General features: G+C 39.3%; 1 protein-coding gene across 10 annotated transcripts in view; it reads left to right on the forward strand.

The window, feature by feature from the left end:
- Positions 1-26,105, forward strand: part of DENND1A (DENN domain containing 1A) — a 543,770-nt gene that overhangs the window by 289,502 nt on the left and 228,163 nt on the right. For 8 of the 10 annotated variants that reach the window (XM_059073023.2, XM_067040763.1, XM_059073026.2 and 5 more), the window contains one exon: positions 14,336-14,446. The exons of the other annotated variants lie outside the window; for them this stretch is intronic. In XM_059073023.2, coding sequence (XP_058929006.1) covers positions 14,336-14,446 — 111 coding nt within the window. The remainder of the gene's footprint in view (positions 1-14,335; positions 14,447-26,105) is intronic. 10 annotated transcript variants of the gene reach the window in all.

Raw genomic sequence — 26,105 nt, forward strand, 5'->3', positions numbered from 1 at the left:
TTTCAAAATGTTTTACTCGGATTGTAAATAGTACTATGTAGAATTAAATATAGAATCACCACCACTAAGGCACTTGGTTGCTTTTTAAATTGTGGCAAAATGTACATAATGTAACATTTACTGTTTTAACCGTCTTTAAGTATATATTTCATTGGTAAACACATTCACGTTGTTGTGCGACTGTCACCAACATCCATCTCCAGCATTTTTTCATCTTTCCCAACTGAAACTCTGTACCCTTTAAATAACCCTTTAAACAACAACTCATTTCCCTCCTCCTCCCATCACCTGGCAACCACTATTCTTTCTGTCTCTTTGAATTTGATTACTCTAGGCACCTCATTTAAGTAGAATCATACAATATTTGTCCTTTTGTGTTTGGTGTATTTCACTTAGCATAATGCCTTTGTGGTTCATCCATGTTGTAGCATGTGTCAGAATTTCCTTCTTTTTTGAAGGCTGAATAATATTTCATTATATATATGTAACATACTACATTTCACTTATCCGTCGATGGACGCTTGGATTGCTTCCACCTTTAGGCTATTGTGAATAATGCTGCTTTGAACTTTGGTGTACAGATTGAACTTTGTGTTCAATCCTTTTGATTCTTTTGGGTATGTACTTGATTACTTTTTTAAAGTACTGGAATAAGTCAGGTAATCACATTTAATTAATGAAGTTAAGCTATAGCGTTGTGATTAGGTAACAGTCTTAATAAACTTGTCGAAGATATTTACAAAGTTTACTATCTGTGTGATTAGGCTATGATGGAAAATATTGCTTTTTTTTTGTTTGACATTAATAAAAAAAATCCAGACCACAGTTACCATTTTAACAACAATAGCTAATGTTCATTGAGTACTAGTGCTTGTGAAATAAGGTATTCAGTGCTTTACCTGTATTTTCTCATTTACCTCTCTTAATAAGCTTAGGTAGTCAGTACCCTAATTATTATTTTATATAAGGAAACAGAGGTCCTGAAAACCTAAGTAACATATTCAAGGTCCTACAGCACAGAAATGGTAGAACTGGAATTCAAACATTGATCTTTCTGATACTAGAAACTGAGTTCTCATATATTGTGCTACACTTTGAGCCCGTAATTTTACCTTTCATCTCTCAAAAATTCCATTGAAATGATAAGAGAACTATAAAATTAAGGAGAAAAATGTCCACGTAATGGCAGAAGCAGCCACCATGAGCTAGAAAATTTGAGGAATTTCTGCAACGTAAAGGAGATGGCTATTGAGCAGTCAATAGGGTGTAGACAATGAAGAAACCCAAAAAGAACTGGAAAAGTTCTGCAGAAAGAGCAGAAGCCAGGGCTGTGGCATGGAACATTTATAAAAATTGATTATGTTCTAGATTGCCCTGAAGAATTCAAAACAGGAAAACTCAGACTCTTACAGGCCACTGTCTTTTATTACAACGAAATAAACCTAGAAATTAATGATGAATAAAGATTTTAAAAATATTCATCTACTTGAAGGAGTGGTTGGGTCAAAGAAGATAAAACTTGAAATTGGATATTATTTAGATATTGATGACAGTGAGAACACTGAACAACAAAAACCTAACAGATGCGGCCAAAACTACTCTTGTGAAAATTCATAGCTTTGGATGCTTTCATTATAAATAATAAATTTAGAAAATCATGAACTTGACTTTCAATTCAAGAAGCCAGAAGAAGCATAGCAATAAAAAAAACCCAAACTAGAAGAATAAGTTACAATTTAATTAGTTAGAAAATATTGTTAAAGTAAAACTGAAAAATAGACTTTTTAAAAACTAAATTCCTAAAAAGAACAACATAATCTTAGAAGTATCCAATAAATTTGAAAATTGAGATAATATAAAATTTTCTAGAAAAATGTAACTGATCAAAGTCACTCTAAGAAATAGGAAATATGAGTATAGAATCATAACTTGGAAAGATTCATGAAGTTCTATTGACCTTCTCCACCCCTCGCTGCTATGAATGTGTCAGGTTTAGGTGGTTATATAGGCATGGTAAGGAACAGATATTATTACTGTTTAAACTGTTCCAAGTCATAGGAATGGTATATATATATGTGTATTATAAGAAGCAAAAGAAAAAATAATTGTAATCCCTGAGAAAGTCACGTTCTGAGTTTTTCTTTTCTTCATTTCTGTGATAGTAGTAGTTTTTAAATTGTTCTGCCTGGAGCCCTGCCTGAGGTTCTTTGGGACATGGGAAGGACAGAGGGAGCTAAATGGCTGACCCACCAGGGCATGGATGCTTCTGCTTTATTCAGAGCAGGTTCATTTCTGTCTACTTAAATTGGGAATTCAGTAATATTTTGTTTGAGATAAAAGGGTTCTTTTTATTTATTTTTTTAAAAGCTTGGAAGCTACATTTTTAAAAGTACAATGGGGGAGGATCATATCAATTATATACCTTTATACCTGCTTTTTCTATGACAATGTATTATGAACATTTATCTGTGTTATGAAAAATTCTTCACAAATATCTTTGCTGTAAAAAAAAATTAAACAATTCAGAAGTACATATTAAAAAAAGTGAAAGGTCCCACATTACCACCATCCCAGCCCCACCATCCCTCCCCCACCCCTAATCCTATTCTCCATCCAGAGTTTGATGAATGTCATTTCAGACCTTTCTCTATGAATTTACATGTTAAATGTATGAATCCCTGTGTGTTGTAGACATTCCTTAGACATAGAACAGTACTATTCATACTGTGGCAACTCATTTTCTTAATGTACTCTCAAAACTGTTTATATCTTTCATCTATGTTAAGTGATTTTTTTTTTTTTTTTTTTTTTTTTTTTTTTTGGCGGTATGCGGGCCTCTCACTGTTGTGGCCTCTCCCGTTGTGGAGCACAGGCTCTGGACGCGCAGGCTCACTGGCCATGGCTCACGGGCCCAGCCGCTCCGCTGCATGTGGGATCTTCCCGGATCGGGGCACGAACCCTTTTCCCCTGCATCGGCAGGCGGACTCTCAACCACTGCACCACCAGGGAAGCCCTGATATTTTTATTTAATGATATTTTATTCCTATGAAAGTAATACATATTAATGGCTTAAAAAACATGTAATATCACATAATTGTTGATGAAATTTCCAAATTTTCCTTTATTTCCATTCCCCAGAGGCAGCTACCTTCAAGTTTTTAGCAGTTGTAGTATTTCTCTCCATATTTTTAACTGACATACTCATATTGCTGTTCTTAATTTTTCTGTTTCAGGTAACAGTTATTGATTTTCTCATGGAAGATGAATTTAGGTCTTTTATTACCTCTGATCCTCTCTCCCCCAGAAACACACATATACGTAAAGAATCTTTTTCTCACTCACGTTTCCGCTCCCCCATCCTTTCTCTGTCTTCAGGAAAAAATGTAAATTAAAAGTTAATGTTTACATTTCAATGAGCAAGCTGAATCATATGATAGATTATGATATGTTTTCTTTCTTATACATTTGTCAAATAAGAGTTCCTGGATTCCACATCTTACTGCTTATCTTATTCCTTTATTTTGGTGAAACATTTTCCAGTAGTTTCCTGACAGTGTTGGAGGCAACATGTTTAGACCTTGCATGACTGCGACTGACTTTATTCTACTCTTGATAGGGTTGGGAATTACCTTCAGAGCTTTGAAGACATAGCTCCATTGACTTCTAGATGTCACGTTGAAGCTTAGAAGTCTTGATCCATTCTGATTGCTGGGGTCTTTTTTTGTTTTTTATTTTGGGTGGTTTTTTTTTTGGATCCTTTATTTGTCTCTAGTATCTTGAAATTGTGCAGTGATTTGCCTTGGTATGGGTTCATTTTCATCTCCTGTGCTGGACATTTGGTGGACCCATACAGTCTGAAAATTCATGTCCTTTAGAGCTGGGAAATGTTCTCACATTATTTCTTTGAAAAAATTCTTCTTTATTTTTTTCTCTTTTCTTGTTCTGGTGTCTCTGTGGTGGCATGTTACGCTTCCTAGTGTTGATCCTTTAATTTTCATAACTTTTCTATTTTCCATCTCTCTTTTGGTCTTCTTTCTACTTTCTTCAACTAATCTTTCCACCCTTTTGAATTCTTTACTTCTGCCATCATTGTTAATATCCAAGAGCTTTTTGGTGTTGTACAATACGTTATTCATTTTTTAATGGCATCTTGTTTCATGGGTGCAACATTTCTTCTTATTTCTTTGACGCTGTTATTCATAAATTTAAAAAATTGTTCTTCTCTTTACATTGTTTTCTTCCTTAGCGGTCCTCTCTTCTTTTTGTTTTGTTCTGTATCTTTGATTGTAGAGGCCTTTCCTCAAATAGCTGCCCGGTCCTATCTGCGTGATGCCTTAAAAAGCTAATTGGAAGCTCTGTGTTCATGAATGGGGCTTGTTACCTGGTGGGCTTTACTGTAGATCATGGCTTAGAGGCCTGGCTACTGGGGAGGAGGGGAGGATTTTAAACGTCAGTATCAGAATCTTTTCTTTTGGACTAGTCAGTTTTCTCTTGCCAGTGACTGTAAGCTTTATAACACGTGTTCTGGAAACTGAGTGGGGTGGTAAGTTATAGGATATGCACATTTAGCATGTATACTTTAAGCTCCCCTCCCATTTTTTATTTAATTCTTTATCCCCTGTCCTCAGCTGTACCTCAGGTTCCCAAACCTTTCTGGTTACTAGAAAGTAAACAGTTTTTCCTCAGAGGGGTGCCAAAAGGCCAGTTGACTAGCTGAGTGAGCTGGGAAAGGAGAATCTTGGGATCGAATTACTCTTATTATTATTATTATTATTTTGCTGTACGCGGGCCTCTCACTGTTGTGGCCTCTCCTGTCGAGGAGCACAGGCTCCGGACATGCAGGCTCAGCGGCCATGGCTCACGGGCCCAGCCGCTCCGCGGCATGTGGGATCTTCCCAGACCGGGGCACGAACCCGTGTCCCCTGCATCGGCAGGTGGACTCTCAACCACTGCGCCACCAGGGAAGCCCCAAATTACTCTTATTTTTATTGGCACCCTTCCTCTAGCCTTTAGAGGTGCTCGGTGTCTCCATTTCCTGAACATTTTTGGAGTTCTGTGGTGTGAGTTGGGTTGGATGCTTGCCGCCCTGTGCCCCGGGCCCAGCCTTTTCTGGGCTGCCAAGTCAGCCTTCTTTAGTTTCTCAGCTAAAGTTTCGGTTGACACTCTTGACACCTTGGACCAGATCATTCTTTGTTGTGCAGGATTGTTTAGTATGTTGTGGGGTGTTTAACAGCATCCCTGGGTTCTCTCTACCCACTGTAATATGGTACCTCCCCACCCCCCAGCTGTGACAACCAAAAATGTCTTCAGACATTGCCAGAAGTCCACTGGGGCAAATGACCCAGGTTGAGAACCATTTCTTTAATAACATCTGGCTTCCAAAAAATTTGACATCTCTCTTCCATTACTATCTTTTCTCCTGTTCTTTGAGGTTTATTTACATCTTTTAAAATTATTCATTGTGACTTTTCCTGGCAGGGGGTGGTGAGGATTGCATGATATCAGGAGAGAGAAAAGGCAAATACGTGTGTTTAATCCACCATATTTTACTGGAAATCCCCACATATTTTAACTATGTTTCACCTACTAATAGACATTTACATTGTCTCTAATGTTTTGCTATTATAATAATGTTATAATAACAATTATTGCCTAGGTTAAGTTCATCTTTCTATTTTTTAATTTTAAGGACTGAGAATTACTCAAGAACTTTAAGGTACCTGAAAGTCCTGACAGTTTCTCAATTTTCAAAACCACAATTACTGAGATTAGAAACAGTGTAGGAAAAAAAATTTTTATCTTCTTCATTACCCCACCTCCAATTCCTGTTTGCACTGTATGCTACCTCCCCTGCCCCCGCCATTTAAAAAAAATTTGCATTCCCTCTGCTGCTTTTGCCACTAATGAACCAATTCCCTGTGTATGACCCATTGTACCCTAAATCTTCCTTTGCAGACCAGTAAAAGGCTGGCCTTGTTTGTTTCTAAGTGAGAATAATAAAAACAATCTGCCAGACTCCTAACATACATGGTTCCATTTAAATCCTTACAGCTATTCTGTGAGAGGTAAACGTGAGCCTCATTTTACATGTGGGGACCCAGGGCTCACAGGCCTGAGGTTATAGCACAAGGTCTGCTTCCAAGTGGGGTGTAGTGACCCAGGTTTGTAAGGAACCAAAACATTTTGTTTCCATTATACCCCCCTGCCTCCCTACAGTTCACTTTTGATATTCATGAGGAATGGAAAAAGGAAAAGAAATGATTTTTCATATTTCAAGTACAAAATGAAGCAGGAAAGCTTTTCCTTTGAGGAGAATCTGAACTTTTGTAGGACCAATTTGTGTGATTTTTGACATAGAATCACTATTGAGCTCTAGCCATATTGAAATTTGCATTTTAATCTCTTGGCAGTTTTTCAAGGATTAATTTAAAATGACTAAATTGCTGCATTGCAAATTGAAACAAGCAATAACGAAGGGGTTGTTAATATGATATAGTCTGCTGTAGTGGAAAGAACATGAGTTTTGGAGACAGCCAGACACTGGGCTCTACCACTCTGGGACCTTGGGATACTTACTTATACTCTCAAGCCTCCTTACCTAATAAAGGAAAGTGGGAGGAACAAGTGAACTATTACATGTAAAGTTCCAAGTTCAGTGCCTGGTGCAACAGAGATACTGCTTTTGATGGTCCTTTCTTTCCCTTTGTCCTTCAGCTTTCCTAAAGTTCTAGTCTAGTCTTAACTTAACTCTCTTGAGTTGTGGCCAAGGGCTAGGGAGCATTACTTCTTGGAGCTTATCTTTTCTTGGTTTTTGCTGACATTTTTGGTTGTGAAGAGCAACACTTTTCATGGAGTGTATGTTTGGCCACAAAAGTCTCTTAGCAGCCACCATTGACTGGAAATGGTACAAGAAATAGAGTCCAGGACTCTAGTGCCTGTCTTGTGGGAGATGTTGTGTACACATTTATTATCTCTTCTTAGGGACTTCTGAACTAAGGGAACAAGCAAAGAAAATGGTAAAAGGACTTTGGGGTATGGAACTTGATTCTGTCAGCAGATAATTATATTCTTCTGGACAGCTTCAGAGAAGGGTTAATGTGAGAGAGAGAGAAAGGAGGTAGTATTGATTGAACACCCACCGTGGATCAGATCAGGTACTATTTGTTATATCATGAAATCGTCACAGCAGCCTTACAGTATGGTGTTATCCCTGCTCTGAAGAGGAGATAGAGCCCAGAGACGTGAAGTAACTTACCCCTAGCCACCCAGCCAGTAAATGCTAAACCAGCAGTCACACTCAGGTCAGTCTGATTCCATCACTGAGATGCTGCTGGGTCCTGGGCCTCTGCTCCTTGGCTCTCAGTACCTTCCTAAGAAATCACTCATCCTAATTGTAAATTATATAATTAATTGTGTGACTGTTTTTATCAGTTCTCCTTCCATAGGATAGGATCAGAATTTTTTCATCACTGCATCTCTTTAATTAGCACTGTACCTAGAACAGAGTAGATATTCAGTATGTATTTATGGAATGACTGAATGATTGAATGAATGAATGAATTAGCAATGCAGTCACTCTCAGGAGAAGGAAAACTAACAGTTCCTTTCACTTGGCTTTTGGGCCAGTGAGTCTGCAAGATGTTAATGAAAAGCAAATGGAAAAAATTAAGTCTTTCCACTTTCAGATCCCTGTTGAACTTAATTCTCATTATTTCTACAATCTCTGTGTAAAAATATTTTCTTCTTTTTCACTGAAAAACCATCACTATGTAATTGCTCTTCAGGGTTTTTTCTGTCTATCAAGATAACACATGTAGGAGTGAATTTTATACAGGCAGTAATTAAATGAGCATAAATCTTTATTAATTTAAACAGTTGACCTGCATTTTAAAAAAAGTCACAGATCATGAACAGATATGTATCATAATTACATTGTAAGCTGGCTCTATAAGGAATTTTTTTAGTGGCCAGGGTTTGACGTTTACTTTTGATTAATGGATAATCATATAGACCTTCTTTTAGAATATTAAACAAACCTGTCTTAATTATCTGGCCTGTGTCATACCAAGTGGTTAATGATGCGAGGAAAGCATTTAGAATGGACACTTACGTATAACATTGCCCAGACTCCACTTTGTCAAAAGATGCACCATGATATAGAAAAGATTTATGAACTCATCGTGAGTTTCAAAAATAAACAAAGTTGAAGTGGTAGTAGAAGACCTATTTTCAAGTACTGAGATTATAGAGAATTCCATTGTTGCTGTTAAGAGTTGTCAGGTAATTGTTTATTCTAATGGTTTTTCCATTCATACAGAGGGATAAAAGTTGACCTCCGGGTAAACTCTGCTTTCTTTCCTATAAGATACTTCTCTGATTTGATTGCTTATGTGAGTTTGTGGGATTCTTTCTCAAACCGATTATTTTAGAATCCAAATTTATAATTCCTTTTTAAGAATCCTACACAACTAAAATAACCTAAATTCTGATTTTAAAAAATTAATTGAGGATTTTAAAGGTTTACATTATGGTAAAATAATCTGAGCAAGAGTTATTTCAGGAAATAAGGCCCATGGACAAAACCAGCCTCTTGCCTTAGAAACCTCCTCCAGACACAGTACAGTAAGTCTTTATCATCTATACTGTGTCTAAAGCTGAGAGTGACAAAGACTAATAAAATGACAGACCGTGGGGGGGACTAGCATCTGTTTCGAAGGCTCCAAGGAGTACCCAGCTTAGAGTCAGTTCTTTAGTTTGGGGATTATCTCATTTCCCTAAGGTACTGAACCTAAAACCCTTTTTTCTGAGCCCCACTGTATCCCCTCCCATCCGAGGCCCATTCCGCCTCCCATCACCACCCCCACCCCCACCTGCTTCCTCACCCGGGGCGTGGATCACAGTGAGCCTGAAGTCCCCAGCCACCTGGATCGGCACAGGAGCCAGCAGGGACAACTAGAAGGGAGCAGCCATTATGGGGCTTCTCCTGGGGGAAATGGGGTTTTGCCAAGTGTCTTCCTTTCTTCTTTGTCTGGATTTAGAGGCACAGAAAGTTAGAGCTGGAAGTGTTCTTCCCTGCTGTTGCTTTGTGGAAATGAAAAGCCTGGAGAGCCTTGTACGTGCCTCTTCTGAAGCTCAACTTCCGGGCTGCTCCTTCTCTGTTAACCAGAGACCTTCCTCGGACTTGAGCCCTGTTCAGCCTGGGAAGTGGTCAGCTTTGTGTCCCTGCTACCCAGCCCTACAGAGTGGGCCCAAATATTAATTACTAGGCATATAAGGAGGATGCTCAGAGGCACATAACTATATGTAACTGAAAATATGCTTAAACTCCATGAATAGAAAAGGAATGTTCTTCCTTAAGCCTAAAAACTTACTAGCACTGAGAAAACTAAGCCCTTTTGAGCATGGACACTGGGAAGTAGTCCGTCTAAGCAAGGTTTTCCTTTTTAGCAGGTGAGCCACATGGAGGAGTAATTGTCAGGGAATAAAGGGGGTGGTTATTTAGGCTTAGCCATGATGGCATTCTAACCCAGGAAACTGGGCCTAAGGCTAGGTAGACAGCAATACCATGTTTGACAGGATTGATGGCTCTTTAGAAGGAGGATTTATCCTTCATTAAAAGACTGGACTCTCCCTTTAAAAAAATCTTGTTGGGCAAGAGGACAGATGTGGAGCGCAGGAACCTGGAAGTCTGGGCCTTGTCCCAGATCCTTCCTACCCCCTTTCAAAGTCTGATCCATTGTCAAGTCCTGTGATTCCACTTTACAGAGATCTGTGACATTCATATTCAAAGCTTTTATCTGAATAGCTTGTAATCAAATCATTCTTTCCTTGAATGTGGCAGTAGCCTGTTAGCTGCTTGCCCTCTCTTGTGCATCCTCTACAGGACCTCTAGGAAGATCTCTGCAACACAGATAGGACCATCCTGATTCTTCAGCAGCTCCCTGTTACCAGTGGAGAAAGTCTAGGCTCCCACAGGATCTGAACCCAGCTCCCCTGCCTTGCACCCTGCCCTTCACTGACCTGCATAGAGCTGCTCTCTCCCCCTTGCCTCTGGCTAGAACACGCTTCTCCCCCTGTCCCCTAAGTGAACCCCCTGTTGGGAGGCCCAGAGAAGTATCTTCTCCTCTGTCAAGTCTTCCCCAGCCTTCCCCCCATATCCAACTGGCAGAGTTGAATCTTCCCTTCTCAGCCAGCCCTGGCGCATGTCTGGCCTGGATCACAGTTCTTGGCATATGAGGTTTCTGGGTCTACTGCTGCTCCTAGAAAATGGGGATCATGTTTGTTAATCTCTGCAGGCCTAGCTCCCAGGGTGGTACTAAGCACGTAGTAGGAGTCAAACAGGTGTTTGTTGACTGGCTGATTATAGGAGACAGAAATGGAAGATTGAAGACTTAGTTCCACTGAAGCCAAGTGCTGGGAGAAAGTGGCATACCTGTGTTTTTTATCAATATAAGCTCACAGTATGTTCTGGCTACAGTCTTAACTTAGGACAACTTGCCGTGGAAACCTTCTCTTCTTATTCCTCGTTCCCTGTACTGTGTTCTTGCCTGTCTGAGAAATACGATTGACCTGGCTATGAAATGTGCACCTGCCTCTGTGTACAGTTCTCCCTGCCCCCCTGCCCCAGTTACCTGAAGAACAAACCATCTATTTCTTTACATCTTAAATGAATGGAGGGACTTCCCTGGTGGCACAGTGGTTAAGACTCCGCACTCCCAATGCAGGGGGCCCGGGCTCGATCTCTGGCCCTGGAACTAGATCCCATATGCATGCCACAACTGAGAGTTCGAATGCTGCAACTAAGGAGCCCACTTGCTGCAACTAAGACCCAACACAACCAAATAAATAAACAAACAAACAAACAAAAATGAATGTAGCCACTGATACCTTTAAAAGCTCCCCCTCCTCCAGCTACCTTACCTGACTTTGTGAGTCTCCAATGTCAGTTCTTTTCCTGTGGGCCCTTCATCATTACTAAGTAATTGATCACTTCATCCAACTCAGACCCAGGTTTTCTGAAGTCAAGTGGTCCATTCTTCCTAACATACCACGTTGTCCCCCTTCGAGGCCCTCGTGTTTCTCTTATACCACCCTGCTCACGCCTGAGCTAATGAGCAGTACTCTTCAGTCAGTTGCCTTCCCCACTCATTGATTCTCTCTTTCATCAAACTGCTAAGATGATGGGATACATCATTTTACCCAAAGGGATCTCAGTCTGGTGGCAAAAACATACTTGTAACTGAGTGATTATAAGATAGAGACAAATTGTCATGGAAGCACAAAGGGCAGCTTGACAAATGAGTTGAGGAAGCCTTTCAGGAGAAGGTGACATTTGAGCTGAGTCATGAAAAGTAAATGGGTGTCCTCAAGGAAGAGAAGAGCCTCCTAGGCAGAGGAAACAGAGGAACTAAAGGCCTGGGAGTGTGAAAAGCATGGCAGGTCTGAGAAATTGAGGGTGGTTGTAGCTTAAGCCACCGGATTCTTAAAGGCAGGGGGAAGGAGGCCCCTCTCTCTGAGGGGTTTTCTAATGAGATAAGGCTTGGTGGGAGTTGCAAGGGCTCCTCCAGGTGTTCCCAAGGTCCGTTCTGCCCCACAGGTGTTCTATGGCTGATCGAGGTTCCCAGTCCTTTCCCACCCACTCCCACTGCCTAGGCGGGTGGCGTCCCAGAAGGAAAGAGGCAGGGAGGAAGCAGATAAGAAAGACAGCTTCTGTTTAGACACAAATATCTTGGTAATCAGCACAGATGGGATGAGAAATACCAAAAAAAGTACATGACAGTTTAGAGAGAATTTGGTTAAATGTTACATATTTTTAACATACCTGTGTAGAGTTTTTGGACCAAGCACCTGAATCCTTCAGAACCTGGTTGGCCTGGGGGTTATGCCTCAACCAAGTGGTGTTTTTATTTCAGAAATGTTCCCTTCCCCATCCACAAAAGTATCCTTGTGATTTTTTTTTTCTCCCACCAAAATAAGGCGCAGGATTTGTCTCTGACGCTGTGTCTCCCTATTTGGACGGCAAGCTGTGTAACATATTTCTACCCAGCGTGAAGCTTCTTGGCAGACTCTTGAGGCCACGTTTTGGTGGCTTCAGAGTTATCTTTGGATCTGTCAAAAGTGCTAATGGGCTTTCTGGCCTTCTTTAAGCTCCTCATTTCTATTTTCTTTTTACTTCCATCCTCTCCTAAAAGAAAAATTCATGTAATTCATCAGCAGTTAAGCATTTTACTGAAATGCTCAGCTGAGGGCCTTGTATTTTTGTTTGCGAGAATAACTCTGCCATGTCACTGTCTTCAGAACAAACCCCACCCTGACTTCATTAGCTCAGCACTCCTCAGTCCACTGGGCCAGAGGTACACTTGTTGACTAATTTATACTGCCTCTCTTGTTTGCTCGGTTTTGTTTTTCGAGTTTGTGTGGTGGTTAGAGCAAGAGTTTGGGGTTCAGGAAACCTGGTTTTGAAACTTGGCCCTTTCCAGCTGAGTGACCTTTGGAAGACTGTTTAACCTTCCTGAGCCTCAGTTTTCCCATCTATAAAATGGAGATGATAATGCCTTCCTCAGGGTTGTTGAGAAGATTAGAGAGAACGCAGGTAAAGTACCTATTTTTTGGCCCACAAGGATTACTCAATAAATGGAATAACAATTTTTAACAGAGACACTTTTTCTTTTGCCATACTTTGATCCTGCATGTTCTTTCCAAATACAGGTTTTATCTACTATTTTTAGTGGTGGTTAAAAAAAGAAAAACAAAAACACAGGTTTAAAGACAAACCCACCCAAGACTGAACAATGCCTTATCTGCTTACTGTATGACCTTGGTCAAGTTATTTCTCTGTGCCTCTGTTTTCTTATCTGTATATAGAGATGATAATGTTTGTTATCATCTTCAAGTGGCTTCAAGATGAGTGAAATAATATATGTAAAACCTCATATATTGTAGATATTTAAAAGTATTTAAGAGGGAGAATGTAATGTAAGGGAAAGTATAGGACTGTGGTATTGCATCTGTGTCCAAAATCTGACTGTACCAGTTACTGAATCTCTCCCAGACTTAGTTTACCTATATGTTGGAAAGAATAATACCTCATTGGATTTTTGTGAAGATTGCTTAAAATTACACATTTAAGAGTACCTGGTCCAGTGCATGGGACTTGGTAGGTAGTCAGTATGCAGACCTATTAATTCACTCATGCTTTATTTATAAAGGTCGATAGTTAACCTGGTACTCAAATCAAACAATAATAAATCATAAGTGCCCGTTCTTATTCCCAACCCATAATATTGTCGAAAAGCACTTTTTGCTATTTTGCATATAAAATCCACCTGGTTTACTTGAATTTATGGGTTATGGATCTTTCATCATTATAAACTGCAACCCCTGGCAATAGCGTTCCTTCCCTCTCCAACCCCCTTCATTTTCAGAGGATTATATTGTATGGCATTGAAAACCTGTAACATTGAAGAAATTAGCATATTCATGTGTATTATTAAAGTCAGGTGGGTATAGAAAAGGTTGCAGAAATGAAACACATTACACTTTTTCTGAAATCTGAAGAGTTCCCAATCTATAGTACTAATAAAAGGAATGAAGCCCAGGCTACACACAAAAGCTAGTTTAAAACACTGCTTTGTCACAACTTGCTACTGCTTGTCTTTGATGGTTTTCTCCCTCTTTTGAGTGAAATACCTGGAAATTGTGGATCTTGGAAATTGCTTTACTTCCAGCCGAGGCATTTTAGAGAATGTAAACTGTGGAGGAGGGGACCCCAGCAGTGATGACAGGAAAGGAGCATGCCTGGCCTTTGCAGGTGGGGCCTGTTGGACAGAAACAGGCTCTGTGCCAGAAGCATTTTGGCCCCTGGGTACTTTGTTTTGCTTAGACGTATGGCACAGTGCATTGGGAAAGTTGTAGGACCCAGGGTCAGAGGATATGAGCTGCGGTCTCATCTTCACTGCTCATTAGTTTTTTGATCTTGGTATCTCTCTCTTGCCTTGGTTTCCTCATTTTTAAGATTGCAGACTTCTTGTCCTGCTCACCTTTCAGAGCTGACGTGAAGAGCAAGCACAGGGCTGCATGTGACTTCACGTTGCAAACTGTAATCACCACCCAGAGGTGTGATTGCTCAGACTCCTTCATCTCTAAGGTCTCTTCCAACTTTACATTTCATGATTTACATGTGAGTGAGATTTGGTCTCCCAGGGAGAAAGCATAGGACTGGGGAAGAGGGGAGTATACTTTCTGATTATTTTCTGTTTCTCGTGCTTCTGTTAGATACCATTTGTAATAAGAACAAACAAAGTAAGCCCCAAACCTCCCTTCTTCTTTCTCCTAGAGAAATCTGACAGAGTATTTTGTGGCTGTGGATGTAAACAACATGCTGCATCTGTACGCAAGCATGCTCTGCGAGCGCCGGATCCTCATCATCTGCAGCAAACTCAGCACTGTGAGTAGACAGTCGAGGCGGGCTTTTGAATTTTATTTTAATTAAAAGATGTATCGGAAAGATTAAAGAAAAGTTTAGAAAAAGAAATCAGCCACAATCCCCTCAGGTAGTAACATGTCATTTTCATTAATTATTCATGTTCCTTCACAGTGTCAATGCACATTTCATTTATTCTTGTAGTTTCACAATCAATTATAAATAGTTTCCCATTTGATCGTATGTTATGAACACTTTACATATTTCCACATTCTTCCATTATTGTCATTTTTTATATGTATCATATTCCATTATACTGATATGTTATCGCTTGCTAAATCTTTTTTCTCTTCATGGCCATTTAGGTAGTTCGTAGTTTAATCCTTTAGTAGGTAACACTGCAGTGAACATCTTTTGGCTGCATTTGACTGATACAGTTTGTATTCTAAGCATTGGGACCACTGGGTCAAAGGACTGAAAAAGTCCTATGACTTATGGATGCCAAATTGCTTCCCAAACAGGCTATGCTTTTTTATAGTGGATGCTGCCAGCTGTGCATAAGTATACCATTTGCACTGCAGCCTTGCCAGAATTGTGTGTGTGCTTGTGGACATGTGCTTTAATTTACCTAATAAAATAGGCATAAAATGGTATTGCAGGTTTGCTTTATTTTTAATTTCTTTGGTTAGAGGTAACTGAACATTTTCTGTGCATTTTTCCCCCCTATTTGCATTTTGTTAATGTTCTTTCTCATTTATCTTATAGGGCTCTTCATTTAAAAAAAATAAATTGGGATGAGCTCTTTTTATATTGTAAAAACTTTTACTATATAATATAAATATTTTTCATATTCTTTTTATGTTTTTTAAACTTGCTAAGTATAGGAGTTTATATTTTTCCCAGTATCTATTATGAAAATCCTCAAACACAGAAAATTGAAATCAATTTGCAGTGAACATCCACGTAGTTCCATCTAGATTCTGCCATTAACATATCTCTGTGCTTGCTTTGGCACATCTTTATCCATCTATCCATCCCTCATACCATCCATCAAGCCGTCTTATTTTTTGATGCATTTCAAAGTAAATCACAGACATCACTATGCTTCCCCCCAATAATTGCATATGTTTGTTATTAACTAAAGTTCAATATCTGTTTGCAGAATTTTTTTTTTCTTTTTGAGGTAAAACTTGCATAAAGATATTGACTAGGAGAAGTTGACTGTTTGAGAGGGTAGAAAGACCTTCTTATGGTGGGAATTTCCCTATTGAAGTTCCTATGGATAGAATCGTAGGCCTATGATTTACCTATGTGTTTACCTATGAATTCAAGGCACCTAATAATGCAAACTTAGTGAGACCATTAGAGTTTTCTTTATGGTTTTCCTTGTAATTTTATTATTTTAGTTTTTTGGTATTGTTTGCTTGTCAGGAATGCACAATTTTTTAATTGCCTGCTAGGTGCTAGGCTTACAACACATAGTAGGTGATAAAAACATGGCCCTTGCCCTCAAGGGAAAAACAGCCCATAATAGACCTCTTGCTTTGTTTTGCATTTGGTTTTAAACTGGTTACGTGTAGTTCGTAATCTCAGGGCCTGAACACCCAGACTGAGGTTCAGCATGAGAATATTGCCAACCAGATTTATCATTGCCTCTTTATGAGGCTGGATAGATTAAGAGTACATTTGAAAGAGTCTAGTCCGTAACCAGTTACTGTTGCTTTGAAGAATTAAAATTAAGTAGAACAAAAATAGGACATCATAACAGTGGAATTGAATTCCCATGATGTTTTTGAGCCTTTAATATGTGCCAGGCACTGTGCTAAGCCCTCTTCATCTATTAACAAATTTAATTGTCACTACAACAGTTTGTAGTAGGTTCTGTTATTTCTCCATATTATAGATAAGGAAGAATGTATCTTCTGTGTGATTTTGTTTAGATAAATGTAGGGGATTAAACACACAAAGTTATTTCTGCTCCTTCCCAAAACTAAAATGAAATAAAGGAGTAAATCAACAAGCACAAAGAGCGGATGCAGCAGAAATCTTTGATATTAAGAAAATGATGTTATCAATGTTATGCCAACATTCAAAAACTAAGGTGAAATGAACAGAAAAATATAATTTACCAAAATTGAATTAAGAAGAAATATAAAAATTGAATAGGTCATTTAATTTATAGAAATTGAATCAATATATAAATTTTTTTTTTCCAAAACACTCAGCCCGGATGGTTTTACAGGTATGTTTTATCAAATCTCAAAGAACAGGTAATTTCAATCTTAGACAAACTCCTTAAGAGTTTAGAAAAAAGAAGGAACACCCCCTGAGCTTTTCTTGTGACACTTGTATAATTTTGGCATTCAACTACATGAAGAGACACTACAAGAAAGAAAAGTTACCAGCCAATCTCACTCAGTAACATAGCTGTAGAAATCTTAAACAAAACAGTAGCGAATACATAAAAAATATAATTCATAATAACTGAGTTGACTTTATTCCAGAAATGTAAGGCTGATAATACTAGAAAATCTGTTACTATAGCTCACCACATTAACATATTGAAAGGGAAAATTCAAATGTTCAATATGAATTTTCAATAGAGAAAAAGCATGACCATATTCATGAATAGGAAGACTCAATTTATATTAAAGGGATAAATGATGTATATTATAGATTGCATACAATTCCATTCAAAATCCCAGTAGGATTTTACATAGTACTTGGTAACCTGATTCTAAAATTAATATGGAAAGCCAAAGGGAGAGCCAAGATATACTTAAAGAAAAAGAATGGGTGATAAAGCTTGCTTTACCAGACATCAAGACCTTTTACAGACCTCTAGTAACTAAGATGCTAGTAACGGCATAGGGATACACAAATAGACTGATGGAACGGAATAGAGATTGCAAAAACGGACCATGTGTATGGATTCTTCATATACAACAGAGGTGGCATTGTAAAATCTGGGGGAACGGATGGACTTTTCAATACTTGATTATCCACATGGGGAAGAAAAGGGAGATAATTTATATCTTATACCACTTGCAAAACTGAATTCCAAATGGATCAAGGACTTAAATGTCAAAGGCAGAATTTTAAAACTTTAGAAGACAAAATTATTTCTAACCTGAAATTCTATCTTTATCTAATGGAAGCGCTCAGGAGAGAGTGGCACCAGCTCCCACCACACCTGTCAACCTCCTGTCGTCACTAGTCCTCCACTCACCTTCTCTGTTGCGGATGGACTGTCCATCCTTTCTAGGCCAGCCACTCCGCTTGTCCACCTGACTTCATTCAAGAAATATGTTTTGTGGCACTTTCATAGGTACTGATGATACAACAGTGAACAACAAAATAGGCAAAAATCCCTGTCCTCATATGAAGCTTACATTCTAGTAGGGTAGATCTTCAATAAATGAGGTGAATTAAATATATGGTACAGTAGCTAGTTCTAAGTACAAGGAGTACAGTAAAGCAGAGGAGGAGAGTGGATAGGGACTGGTGAAGTGGCAGGGATTGCAGTTTAGATAGATGGCCAAGGAGTGCCTCATAGAGAAAGTAACACTTCAGTGTCCTTGCTGTTACCTTACAGAAATTCCTCCAGCATTGAGCTCCTCTCTCCTGCATCATTATTTTTTCTTCAATACTGGTACATTCTTAGGCACTTGCTAACACGGTATAGTGTCTCCCAAACTTCAAAACAAAACATCCTTAACCACATTCCTTTTATCCCATTTGTTTTCTTCCTTTTAGAATAAAATTCCTCAAGAGAGTTATTTCTGTTTCCTGTCTAATTCCTCTCCTCTCATTCTTCCTCTGTCTTGTGTTAGGATTCAGCCCCCACCTCCACTGAAACGGCTTTTGTTCAGTCACCAATGACCTCATGTCAGATAAAATGGTTGATATTAATACTTGCAAAACTCTTAGAAGAGAGTCTGGCATAAGGTGTATGTGTATGTTTTTGATAAATTATTAACATCTGTAATGGGAAGTCAAATGTTAATGTTTAAAAAAATTTTTAATAAATTTATTTATTTCTGGCTGCATTGGGTCTTCATTGCTGCCCGCGGCTTTGTCTAGTTGCGGCAAGCGGGGGCTACTCTTCGTTGCGGTGCGCGGACTTCTCATTGCCATGGCTGCTCTTGTTGCAGAGCCACGGGCTCTAGGTGCGCGGGCTTCAGTAGTCATGGCACACAGGCTTAGTTGCTCTGCGGCGTGTGGGATCTTCCTGGACCAGGGCCTGAACCCATGTCTCCGGCATTGGCAGGCAGGTTCTTAACCACTGCGCCACCAGGGAAGCCCTAATGTTTAAAATTTTTAATCAAGAAATAGTTATTTAGAAATAAGGAGATAAATATTGTGTTGAATGGGATTACTTTGAATTAAGGATAAGGAGTATCATGAGATGGACTGCTATTTGCCAGTAGTATAAGACTTTAGCAGTTTTTGTTTTGTTTTTCAGACTATAAACCCATTACTTTGACTCAAAAAAAATTTTTTTTAACAAACAGTTGATTCTTAACTGAGTTCTGAGTTTTACTAATTGATGGTAGAAATCTCTTCAGGGAAGGGGGTCTCCTTATACCTCACATGGGATCAGCAGCATCCCGATGAGTTATGTGCAGTTTCTCTGGGGATAAGTAGCTGAGCAGACATCAGTTTTATCCAAGCCTCTGGACCCCTTCAATTTCAGAATTAAAAAGTTTTCTAATTGTTGTCTTTTACTTCCTTAATAGTGGCTTTTTATTATCTTCTCGATGAAGGAGAATGCAAAGGCTACTTTAGCCTGAAGTTTCTGATGACCCTCTCTTGACAGATCCAGATGTGGCCTGTCATACCTTGACAAACCAGATTTTTCTCAATTTTGTTTGATAAGATGTAGGCTTAATGCTTCTCAGAGCCATCAAGAATCTGAAAGATAAAAGCTGTTGAACACCCCAGAGTGCCGTCTTCCATAAAAATGACTGTGCGTCAATAGAGACAAACCCAGCCATGTTTAGTCCAGAGTCAGGTAATATTCATTTCAGGCTTTCTCGGTCAATAATGTTGTCATATTCTGTATAAGAAAAATGTTAAGTTTTTGTTCTTTTTGTGCAGTTAATGTATATTGATCGTTTTCCTTTATAAATGATAAATAGGGAAGGCTTAACTACATCTTGTTCTCTAATGTAAATACTTCAGTGAGATTTCTTCTAACACAAAGGCCCTATTTTTCTTACAGATTTCGTATCTGAGTTTAACTCATATTGCTTTTTTGATAACTCTTGTGGATAGCAAGTAGGTCTAAAATAAGACCTTTATAGCGAGAATATCATCTAATTGCAACAGAAATCCTAGAAGAGCAATATTATCCCATTTTACGGACTGGCCCTTCCACTCAGAGAGATGGGTTAACTTGCCCAAGGTCACGTCATAGTCCTAGAAGAGACAGATATGCAGGTGGGTCATTACGACGCAGTGTCAGGGGAAGGGGGCCTTCGGCTTCAGGAAAGGGAGAAACAACCAATAATTACACGTACAAATGACTCTTAGCCCCTTCAAAGTGCTGGCTGTGGGGACCAGCTTATGTTTATCAGATGCCACCTCTCAAACGAACATCAGAATCCTTGTGTGGGAACTGTCACAAGAACCAGAGACACATTGTTAAGAATATCTGTCACACTTGAGGGAATCTGAAAGTTCTCATAAACAGCCAAAAAGATACTCAGAGTCAAAGCTGGTAGATAATGTGGCTGGTAGAGCTGGTAAGGCTGGTTTGGGTAAAAGGAATATCCTGATTGTGTAGTATTTAGGGAAGCTTCTTATGTAGCCTGTAAATAGCTCCAAGACTACCAAAGGCGTATTGACAGCATCCGTAGATTAAGCATGTAGGACACCCTTCTTTAGATTTGCTCTATATTTTATATGGCAGGTCCCCAATTATCCCCCACACCCTTTAAAAATTCTCTTAAGTTAACCTTTATGAGCCACCTACTATGTGCCAGTTACTGTGCTAATCTTTTTTTTTTTTTCTCATTTGTTCTTGCAGGAACCCTAAGAACTAGTTGGTTTTATTTTCCTTTTTCAGATGAGAATATTGGCACTTGAAAAGTTCAAGTGCCTTATCTAAGAAGAGCAGTGGAGATGGGTTTAAAACCCCCTTCTCTTGGCTCCAAGCCACCCCCCTTCTTACCGTCTCACACTGCCCCCTTGGTAGCTTGTTTGTCATGAGTGCCCTCTGACACTTGTACGCAGAGAAATATTTTTGGTATGATTCTGTTGACCATGGATCTGAAATCACAGAAGGAATTTCAGTCTGGATATTGCCTTGGAATGCACACCTAAGCTTTTCACTTCAGATTTAGTGAGCATTTTCTATGTGCCTGGCACCAGGGAAGCAGAAGACCAATATCTGAATTTCTAACTGGCATACTGACCCTATTGGCCAAAGCCCCATTTCCATGAGCACCATTCAGACTCAGTCCACTATGTCTGCATGTTGTTAGACTCTCCCAGCCCCACCTGCGCCGCTTCTCTGCTGTGAGCCCAGCCTTGGTGCGTCCCTGGGGCATGTCTCCCCCATCTCACTGTGGCTTCAGGTTTTGTGTACTGCAGTTCCTTTCAGTCCCTGTGTATCTTGGCCCTAATCGCTCCCTCTATGACATAGGGGTGCTGCAAGAAGTTGTGAAAACTAAGAATATCCAGTTAAATGATGACAAAAGCATATTTACTTGACAAAGGAATGTGTATTTGTTTTATTCAGCAGATACTTTTTAAAACAAGTTCATAAGAAGGAAGCACAGTTTAGTGGCAAGACTGTTACCTAATTAATTGAGCCTCCACACCGAATTATTTGTGTGGTACCCATAACTGTGAAAAGAATTACTACTTTTCTGATAGTATGTCATGTAGAGAAGGAAAAAAACAAAACAAAACACCTAATATCTTCTCCCTGTCCGTGTCTTCCTGTTAGTCCCAGAGAATGTGGGCTTTGGGCAGGACTTGGACATTGGTGGCCTGGAGAGTGGTGGGTGATACTTCTGTCTCTCCCCCACCCACCCCACCCCCCCACGCCCTCAGGTCTGACCCTTAGTAGACACTTCAGTGTTGGCGTGAAGGGATGGGTAACTTCCCAGCCTTGCTCCAGTCCTGTCCCATCCACTTCCACTGACAGCATCCACTATCTTATCACCACCTGGTCTTGTGACCTAAGAAGGGCCAATTTGTGGACTAGGGAGTTTTTCAGATTTAGCTTCATCTTTACTTCTTTCCTGATGAACTCCACCTGGCCGTGACTACCCTGGCCTGTATAGTGGGTTGGGTGTCTAAATGATGTGTGTAAAGCTTTCCTAGCTCTTCTGGGCTAGAAGTAACTAATCCTGTTTGCGTATCTGCAGCCCTTGAAGCCTAGATGAGAGTGGCAGTTTAAGAAGGTTTGAAATACTGGACTAGAGCCAGGGCCTCTTTGCCTGCGCACTCCACTCTGCATGTTCCAGCCGTAGGAACAAACTGCATTATTTTGTTTCAAACTGTGCTCAAGGGAAGCCAAGACCTTGTAACTGGAAACTTACCAAACAGAGAATTCTAAGACTAAATTTAGTGTTCCATTTAAAAAATAAAATAAATCGAACATTTTGTCTGTTCATCTTTTATATGTTAAAAAAGAGAGATTAACCTAGTTCACACTAACAACCTAAGAAGAGTATTCAAAGAAGTGAGAAGAAAACTAATCCCTTTTGGTGAAGAGGGAAATCCTTAACAAAATGTAATGAAGTGGCATGAAATACAGACTCTGCAGCCAAACTTTCAAATAGCATAGCCTGTCTAATCTCCATCACATAAAATTTTATTGTGGCTCAGAGAATATTAAAAACTGTTAGAAATAGATGAAAGGAACTTCCATTGGCAGGAAATGCGAGTAAAGATTGGTATGTTTTATTTATGTGGTTTTTCTCTGGTTTTTAAATGTAAATACAATTAACTGCTTTTTGAACTATGTTCTCCATGTAATTATGTGTGAGTTCATTTTCTCTTGTTCATGTTGAACTATAACTAGAATGAAGAACCTTGATGTTATGGAGACTGTATAAACGATGTAATATATAGAGTAACAACAGTTTAATTTGCAATACTTTAAAAATTGTTGTGACATCAACCAGCCATGGTCTCCCTACTGGTTCTTACCTTCCTCTCCTGCCTCTTGCTTCAACACATTGAGCACATGTTTTGGACTAGCCAGAGGTTTCAGATTGTTAGTGATTCCCAAATTCTGACCCATGGACTAGTTGTGTTAGAAATCACTCAGAGAATTTGTTAAAAATTCAAGTTTTGGGGCACCACCTCCAGACATTCTGATTCAAAAGATCTAACATGGGACCGTGGGATGTCTATTTTTTTAAGGTTCCCCAAATGATTGGTAGGCAAGCAGATTCAGAACCAGTGAATAGACAGTTCTCTAAGACAGTATTTATTCTTTGATGATTTTGCATCATTAGAATTCTTTTCATTTTGAGACTATGTAATAGAGGCTGATTAAGTCTGTTTAGAAAATATTTGTGAGTACAGATTAGCACTAAAAAATTCTTTGTTTCCATATTTCTCTTTGAGAGAGCTCTGATTTTGACATTGGCAGGTCTAGAACCGGACAGAGCTAAGTATAATCTATTTAAGGTCTCAGTAATGTTGGGTGCTGATGTAGTCCACCAGTGTAATTTTAGATGTGTATAAATAGATCTAGAGAGGTGATGTTTCTTTTTAGCCATTGCATTGAGAACATTGGCAGGGTATCTTGTTTATTATTTTAGTAGTGTGGTCAATTTGTGAAACAAATGGTATGTTCTTTAGATTATAAGACTGATAGCCTTTTTATATGACTCTTATGAATCAGATCTCTACTAAAAAACACTAACAGATAATATTCAAGTCACTGACATCTTAATATACTTGCAAAAGCCCTAAATGGTACTCACATTGGCAGGCGTCTGTGTGGATTTCGTTAAAGAAATTGGAGCACCTACTACGTGCTGAGTCAGTAAGAACAAGAACTCAGAACTTCCTATGGCTTCTGCAAGCGGAAAGTGTGGTCACTGTTGAGCAAGTGTCGTGTGAGGTTAGACTAGGTAGTTAGGGGCCAGTATAGACCTTGTGAAAGTTCACGTTTGTTCTCTTCTGCTATCTCGATATCTATATGTTCTCCCAGCTAGATGATTCAGACAGCCCTGCTTCTGCTGTCTTTTCCCAAGAAAAAGGACAGCAGGGCTGAAGGAGAGAGCACCAGACTTCAAGTCAGGATGGTTTTGTTCAATTTCTATCTGTGTAACTTAATCCTCCCTAACCATGTCGCCTTGGGCAATTTACTTAATCCTTCTGAGTCTCTCTGTCCTCTTCTGTAAAAAGAGGGTAGTAGTAATACCCCCCTCAGGGTTATTGAAGGGATTCAGTGGTCATACATATGAAAGCAGGTAGCCCATTGCTGGGCACATACTACTCAATTTAGTAAATGTTGACTCTGAATCCTACCTTTTCAGGGCAGTAAGGTCTGATTTGACTTTCAGAAGCTAAGAAGGCAATAGAGATCCTGGAAGAGCTCTGAAGATTTAATTAGTACAACTGGTGAGAGTGGATGGTGAATGAATCCAAGCAACAGAGAATAGTCATGGCAACTCGTATGAGATTTTCCATATCCACCCACTTCTCACTAGTCACATAGTCATTGACTAAATTGTCATTTCTTCTTCAAGTCTCCAGTCATCACTTACGTAGAGCTGGAGTGGCCTAAGCAGCTGCTATGTTCACTTGACCCAGCATTACCACCTGACCAGCCTGCCAGGGAGGAAGACTAACTGCTTCCTGTCTTCATCTTTCCAGGCTCTGCTCTCCTGCCTCTCTCTCTGGGAAGCAAGCAGGCCTGATTCCTTGCCCCGGGCAGAATTAATGATTCCTTCTGTATATGCTAGCACACTTGAACCTCTGTTACAGCACCTCTTTCCTAATGCATTTGTGTTGAAATTGATTGTTTACATTTTGATCTTTTTCTGTTTTAAATTGCTTGAGGGAGTGGCATGTACACATAGTGGATACTCACTAATTGTCGGATTAATACAGATCATAGCACTGAGGCAGTTTCCTATGAGCTAAGAGCACGAACTCCAGAGCTAGACTCCCTAGGTTTATATCCTACTTCTGCCACTACTGTGACCTTACACGAGGTCCTTAACATCTGGGAATCTTAGTTTCCTCATCTGTAAATGGGAACAGTAATGCTACCTACCTTATAGGGTTGCTGTGAAGATTAAGTGAGTTAAATAGTACATGTAAAGCACTTAGAACAGTGCTTGGCAGATAGTAAATGCTGAGTAAGTGGTCATGGTGGTGTCTGTTTATAGCTTCAATCTTTCTGAATTTACTGTCACCTTCTGAGGTTGGATTTGTCTGACAAAACTACGCAGGGGAAATTTTTTTTTTTCCCTATGCCTTCAAATCTAGTAACTCCTACCAGCTGAAGGTTTCTTAGTTTCTTTTTCACGTGTGGATGCCTGATAGATAGGTTCTCCTGATTCTATGTTCAGTTATGCTTTCTTTCTTTTAAAAAATGAGATTCTTTATTAAAGCAATATATAAATTAGCTAAACATAAATTATGATCTTAGAAATATTTTCAAAGAAATGTAAATATCCACTTATACTAGACTTGGGGATGAAAATAGATTTCTTCTTGAGTGCCAACTTGGATCCACTGCCAATGGTTGCACTTTCAGAGGGATCCACAGGCCATGTCCTCACTCCACAGTCAGTTAGAATATCTGTCATAGGCATAGAATGGAGAAGTAGCTGTCCATGTATTTAAATGAATTGTTATCAATCCCAATGTAATTTTACCTTTTTCTTTTTCATCTTAAAAAAAAAAAAAGTCTGCAGTTTCCTCACATATGGTGCTATAGGCTTATTTACACTGTAGTTTACAATACCATAGTATCTGCCTCTGCTTTGGTAGCTAAAGCTTTTCTCTGGCAGTTTTATTTGCTTTGATGTTTTGAAGTGTCAGATCTTGGCAGGAAACTTGTTACCCTTGTTAATAACTTACTCTGATTACTCTAGTTAGTAGGTAGCTTTAAGAAAAAAGAAGAGAAGGTGGAAAGAGAAGTGACTGAGTAGGCAGGTGATTGCCTGAAAAAGCTTCCTTCTTGCTTGGATGACCTTTCTCTTAGTGGAGGGCACTCCACTTGACTCCATGTTGCTGTGTTGGTTTTTGTGGGAATTTTTTCCTTCCCTTTCTCCAGAGAATAGTGGAGAAGCAAGAGGTATGATGAGTTCCACCCAACTGAATGAAAAACTACTTGAAGATAGATTGCCCTTCCCACCCTACAAAAAATAAATACAGAAGCATTACATTTCAACTTCTAAAAACAGCAGGACATTCCTTCTTTCTACTCACATGTCCAGCATCTGTCTAGAAGAGCTGAAGGCCTTTGATTTCTGAGGCTTTCTAATTTTTCTTTCTGCTAAAACATCTTTGATAGTTTCTTAAAAAGCCAACTCTCCCCTCACTAACTATAGTAAACACGATTTGAACCATTTATAATTAAAGGTTTTTCTCATACTCTTCGAAGGGTTGAGTACATTAACTTTCAGAGTCCCTGAAGGTTTTACTTAAAACTTTTTGCTGATCTTATAGTGGGATTTACATGTACGAATAAATAAAA

The sequence above is a fragment of the Kogia breviceps genome, chromosome 8, assembly GCF_026419965.1.
Source record: "Kogia breviceps isolate mKogBre1 chromosome 8, mKogBre1 haplotype 1, whole genome shotgun sequence".
In the NCBI taxonomy this organism is placed as follows: domain Eukaryota; kingdom Metazoa; phylum Chordata; class Mammalia; order Artiodactyla; family Physeteridae; genus Kogia; species Kogia breviceps.